This window comes from Meles meles, chromosome 2 (genome assembly GCF_922984935.1).
Source record: "Meles meles chromosome 2, mMelMel3.1 paternal haplotype, whole genome shotgun sequence".
Classification (NCBI taxonomy): domain Eukaryota; kingdom Metazoa; phylum Chordata; class Mammalia; order Carnivora; family Mustelidae; genus Meles; species Meles meles.
The window spans coordinates 175,390,708-175,396,399 of NC_060067.1; the positions used below are offsets into that span (position 1 = coordinate 175,390,708).

The 5,692-nt window shown below is 56.2% G+C and overlaps 1 protein-coding gene across 9 annotated transcripts in view; it reads left to right on the forward strand.

Moving 5' to 3' along the window:
* The window catches only part of FGFR1 (fibroblast growth factor receptor 1), a 47,719-nt gene extending 42,177 nt beyond the window's left edge, over positions 1-5,542 (forward strand). For all 9 annotated transcript variants that reach the window (XM_045992145.1, XM_045992153.1, XM_045992163.1 and 6 more), the window contains 9 exons: positions 667-812; positions 1,011-1,132; positions 1,604-1,714; positions 2,252-2,442; positions 3,198-3,320; positions 3,583-3,653; positions 3,981-4,118; positions 4,247-4,352; positions 4,461-5,542. In XM_045992145.1, the coding sequence (XP_045848101.1) occupies positions 667-812; positions 1,011-1,132; positions 1,604-1,714; positions 2,252-2,442; positions 3,198-3,320; positions 3,583-3,653; positions 3,981-4,118; positions 4,247-4,352; positions 4,461-4,637 (1,185 nt within the window). In that variant the 3' untranslated portion in view covers positions 4,638-5,542. The remainder of the gene's footprint in view (positions 1-666; positions 813-1,010; positions 1,133-1,603; positions 1,715-2,251; positions 2,443-3,197; positions 3,321-3,582; positions 3,654-3,980; positions 4,119-4,246; positions 4,353-4,460) is intronic.
* Positions 5,543-5,692: the final 150 nt, after the last annotated feature.

A 5,692-nucleotide genomic window follows, 5' to 3' on the forward strand; every position in this document is an offset into this window, starting at 1 on the left:
TTAGTGGGGGGCCTGCTTCTCTCTATGCCTCTGCCCCTCCCTGCTGCTCCTGCTCTCTTTTGCTGTCTCTCTCCAAAATAAATAAATAAAATCTCCAAAAAAGGGGGAAGGAATGCATAATCTGAGGCAGGGTTTTCACAAAGAATGGGGTCAAGAGTAGAGTTGTGATTGCGATGATAGGTTACAAAATGTCAATCTGGAAGAGAGAGATTTGGTCTGCTCCTGTTAGAGGTGAGTGAAAAGGCTAGCTGGCAGCAAAAATAAGTCTTTTTTTTTCTTTTAAAGATTTTATCTATTCATTTGACAGAGAGATCACAAGCAGGCAGAGAGAGGAGGAAGCAGGCTCCCTGCTGAGCAGAGAGCTCGATGCGGGGCTTGATCCCAGAACCCTGAGATCATGACCCGAGCCGAAGGCAGAGGCTTAACCCACTCAGCCACCCAGGCGCCCCCCAAAAATAAGTCTGTTTTTGAACTTAGATCCTCAGACCTCTTGTGGTCTTTCTACCACTCTGTGTTGGAGAAAGAATGTCAAAAAATAGACACATACCCCTGCCACTGGTGGAAAGCCCTGACGGGAGAGTTGTGGGAATCGGCTGCGGCTCAGTACCCCCACTCCCCTCCCCCACCCCGTCCTCGCTAGAAGGGTGACCCCACGCTTCCCTGTAGGTGTCGGCGGATTCCAGTGCATCCATGAACTCTGGGGTTCTGCTGGTTCGGCCCTCACGGCTCTCCTCTAGTGGAACCCCCATGCTGGCCGGGGTCTCTGAATATGAGCTTCCCGAAGACCCTCGCTGGGAGCTGCCTCGAGATAGGTAATACTTTAACTCTCAGCTTCAGAGGAAGGCTCCCCCCCGCCTCTCGGAGTGAAGGTGTACCAGATGCATCCAGAAAGAGTAGTTGACACTTTCTGCTCTCAGTTGGGTGAAATTTGGAGATGTGGAGATGGGATGTCCCTCCAAAGCTGAAATTTTGCCAGCCCCATCTCACACCACCCTTTGTTTTCCCAAAAGGCTGGTTTTAGGCAAACCCCTGGGAGAGGGCTGCTTTGGGCAGGTGGTGTTGGCGGAGGCCATTGGGCTGGATAAGGACAAACCCAACCGTGTGACCAAAGTGGCTGTGAAGATGTTGAAGGGTAAGTGATGTCTCTGTCCTTGCAAAAACAAGCCTTTCCTTGTCCAAGCAAATTGGACCACCATTCTGTGCAGTGCCCTGTCACGGTCCACATGCCACATGGCCCGCATAGCATCGCCTGGATTCATCATTCTGAACCCTGACATGGCCACATTCTCACTTTGTTCTTGACATCAGTCTGGGCTGCTGTCAGGGGTTTATTCTAGATACCGTAGCTAGCTGGTTTTTCTTACCCGTCCTCCGCCCCACACCCTAGCACCCCACACCTGGAGGCCCCCCGGGCTGTTGCCAACAACTCTAGTAAGGGAGAAGGGAAAATTGATTGGAGTGTGAAATGGGGAGGAAAAAGAAGCAAGTCCCTGAGACCAGGGCCGCCTCCGGCATCCACCCCGTGTCCCCTCCCTTCGCTTTTCTCCTCTTGTCCTCCCTTCCGAGTAACTGAGTCTCGTGCCCTCCTGGTTTGTGTGTAAAGCCGATGCAACAGAGAAAGACCTGTCAGACCTTATCTCGGAAATGGAGATGATGAAGATGATCGGGAAGCACAAGAATATCATCAACCTGCTGGGGGCCTGCACGCAAGACGGTAGGTGCCAAGCTAGGCCAACTCTCCCACCCCAGCCAGCACAGGGGCTCTGCTGAGAACCTGGGCCTCCCCCTCGAATAACAGTGTGTTTCGGGGAGGAGATCGTAATCAGTGACCCGGCATTTCAGCGAAGCTTAGGGAAGGGGGTTAGGAGGGGAGACCAGTTCAGCGGTAGCTGGAGTTACCTCTCAGGGTCTGGGCTGATGCCTACTGGCATTCGTCTGAGAAGTCAGGTATCTAGACTCATACACATAGTGTGTGGGTAGAACCGGGTGAGTCACTATGACTTAAGTTAGCCCCCTCCCAGCTTTGCTCAGGAGCTTCCTGGAGTACGCTGGGAAGAATCATTTTCCTAGCTTTGCTGGGGTAGTGGAATGAATTTCCCAGGCTCCCTGAAGGTGCAGATAGGCCTAGGGAACAAACATGTGGTATGCAGTTGAGGGTGGGGCTTCCTGGGGCCAAAGCTGAGCTCCAGCATCTGCCTGCCCTCCCTGATGGCAAATCCGCCCCCCCCCCCCCCCGCCCCCGCGCTCCCAGGTCCTTTGTACGTCATCGTGGAGTATGCCTCCAAAGGCAACCTACGAGAGTACCTGCAGGCCCGGAGGCCCCCCGGGCTGGAGTACTGTTACAACCCCAGCCACAACCCAGAGGAGCAGCTCTCCTCTAAGGACCTGGTATCCTGCGCCTATCAGGTGGCCCGAGGCATGGAGTATCTCGCGTCCAAGAAGGTATGGCATCTGAGGGTTCCCCTGGGTGAGGCAGGGGTGGGAACAGAGCCTTCCAGGTACTCTGGTTTATGACTTTGCGTCCTCTGGTGGGGTTGGAGGCGACTAGAGTCATGCCTGCCAGTGCTCTCTTAGGCTCTCAGGGACATCGGAGTCTGGAGAGCCAGTGTAGGGTGTAGCGTTCGGGTGGGACTGGATATGGTTCAGATCTGTGTGTTGCCACTCAGTATAGCCCCAGGCAGCTACTTCTAGGTTTCCAAACACAAAGAAAGAATGACAAGCCCTGTGTTGTGGGGTGGTTGTGGGGCAGGATGGAGTCTTGTGTGATGGTATGAAGTCCAGTGTGGGTACTCGGGAAACGGAGGCTTTGTCTGAGCCCCAGTGCAGTGCAGATGTGCTGCAGCTGGGGACCAGGGCTCGAGAGTGCTCTCCTACGCCGCCCGGCCCGAAGCATCCAGGTTCAGCCTTCCTGGGTGCGAATCCAGAGCTATGAGTTGGGAGGAGTGGCAGGGGAGCCCCATGCAGAGGGCTTGCTCCGGTGATTCAGGGTCCTGGAGCTGGATGTGCTCGATGGCTGCCTTTCAAGTGGAAGAGCGAGGGACCTCCCAGCCGTGGCCTGGAAAGGTCCAGGGGTAGTGGTGTGGCAGGAGGAGGAGGCCCCGTGCTGCACAGGGCAGCGCGGGTGCTGGAGCCGAGGCCCCCGGGCAGGCTGGCGGCTAGCGGCCCCTCACCCACACCCCGGCCTCTGCTCCCCACAGTGCATACACCGAGACCTGGCTGCCAGGAACGTGCTGGTGACCGAGGACAACGTGATGAAGATCGCAGACTTCGGCCTCGCGCGGGACATCCACCACATCGACTACTATAAGAAGACAACCAACGTAAGTGCTAAGGACAGAAAGGCATGGGTCCTCTGCCCAGAACTCCATTGGGCTTTCTCCTACTTCCTTCTCTGGGCTGGGGCCCAGCACAGGTGGCCTTGTTTGAGAAGCGGTGTGGTGGGACGAGCCCAGCACATGTCCTCCTCCCCACATCTGGTCCCGTGTGTACACCCCCCAACCGCACCCCCCCCCCCCGCCGCCCCCACTTGTCCCCACATCACTGGGGCTTGAGCTACCCACAGTCTCCCTATGTCACTTACAGGGCCGGCTGCCTGTGAAGTGGATGGCCCCCGAGGCCTTGTTTGACCGGATCTACACCCACCAGAGTGATGTGTGAGTTTCAAAAGTGGCAGTTGCCAGGGATACATGGGATAGAACTTTCCAGCACAGTAAAGTCTTGGGTGCCCCTCTGGATTGACAGGTGTCTGCTTCCCTCTCGGAGAGAACAAAACAAAACTCTGCACGTGTCCACCTACTTTGTTCACTTGGTAGAGGTTGGAAGGCCAGTGTGAGCTCCAGCACTGGCCCTCGTGTTCCCCGGAAGCGTCTGTGCCCCGGGAGGGTGGGGTCAGGTTGACACGCCACCGGGGAGATGGAAAGGATTCTGGGCTGGCCTTGCCCTGTGCCCCTGAGACCTGCTGGCTCTGTGCTCCTCCACAGCTGGTCTTTTGGGGTGCTCCTGTGGGAGATCTTCACTCTGGGAGGCTCCCCGTATCCTGGCGTGCCTGTGGAGGAGCTTTTCAAGCTGCTGAAGGAGGGTCATCGGATGGACAAGCCCAGTAACTGCACCAATGAGCTGTAAGCGTGGGAAGATGCCTGAGGTCCTCGGCCAGGCCCTGGGGAAGGACAGAGGGAGAAAGGGGCCTCGCTAGATAAAGCAGCTCTGCCTGGGTCCTCCCTGCCCTGACTCGACAGTCCTCTCCCAGGTACATGATGATGCGGGATTGCTGGCATGCGGTACCCTCTCAGAGACCTACCTTCAAGCAGCTGGTGGAAGACCTGGACCGCATTGTGGCCTTGACCTCCAACCAGGTGAGGCTGTCCTATCCTAGCCTCGGCTGCCGTCCTCTAGGCACGCCTCTGTGAGTGCGCACTGCGGTGGGGAGGAGAGTGCCAGATCTTCTGTCTCTCCTTGCACAGGAGTACCTGGACCTGTCTGTGCCCCTGGACCAGTACTCTCCGAGCTTTCCCGACACCCGAAGCTCTACCTGCTCCTCGGGGGAGGACTCCGTCTTCTCTCATGAACCGTTGCCGGAGGAACCCTGTCTGCCCCGACACCCAGCCCAGCTTGCCAATGGTGGACTCAAACGACGCTGACTAGCTCCCCCATTCCCCCTGCCCAGACTCCATTGGCCGCTGTAACCCTCACCCCCTGACCCCTCCCTGTGGGACTCACTGCCTTCCCCTTTGCCCCTTTCCTGCTGGCAGGAGCCAGCTGCCTACCTGAGGCCTTCACCCTCCCGGAGTTCACCTCTCTTCCTCCTCTTCCTCCTCCTCAGAACCTGCTTGTGAGACAGAGGAGCAGAGCGGCAGGGCCTTGCTCCCGGCCACTTTGTGCCCTCCCACGTTTTGGACCAAGACCCCTCCCCGCCACCTTGGCACAGTGCCTGGAGGCTAGGGAGTGGGAGGTGAGCAGGCATGCCGGTGAGAGCGGACCGAGCTTTCCTGTGTTGGTTTTGTCTGCTTCCTGTGTCCCATAAGCCTGAGTTCTGGTAGCGGGGGCCTTGTCCTCAGGGCTACAGCGGTAGCGAGGGGAGGTCAAGCGCTCCAGGACTCCGCTGAAGGCGGCCTCTGCTCCAGAGAGATGGTGCCAGGGGCTTATTAATTCTAATACTAGTTTGCTTTGCTGACCAAATACCTGGTACCAGAGGATGGGGAGGCGAAGGCTGGGAGCAGTGTCGTGGCCCTGGGGCCCAGCCCCACGCTGGGGGCTTTGTACATAGCTATGAAGAAAACACAAAGTGTATAAATCTGAGTATATATTTACATGTCTTTTTAAAAGGGTCGTTACCAGAGATTTACCCATCGGGTAAGATGCTCCTGGTGGCTGGGAGGCATCAGTTGCTATATATTAAAAAACGAAAAAGAAAAAAAAAAAGGAAAATGTTTTTAAAAAGGTCATATATTTTTTGCTACTTTTGCTGTTTTATTTTTTTAAATTATGTTCTAAACCTATTTTCAGTTTAGGTCCCTCAATAAAAATTGCTGCTGCTTCATTTTTATATGGGCTGTGTGACAAGGGAGAGAATGTCAGCTGAAAAGGAGCGAGCCTCATGGGCCCTGGGGCTGTGTCTGTGCCAAGGGCACCCAGGATCCCTGCAGTGCCTCCTAACCGCTTCCCCTTAGGTCCTGCACCAAGACCTCCGGGACAA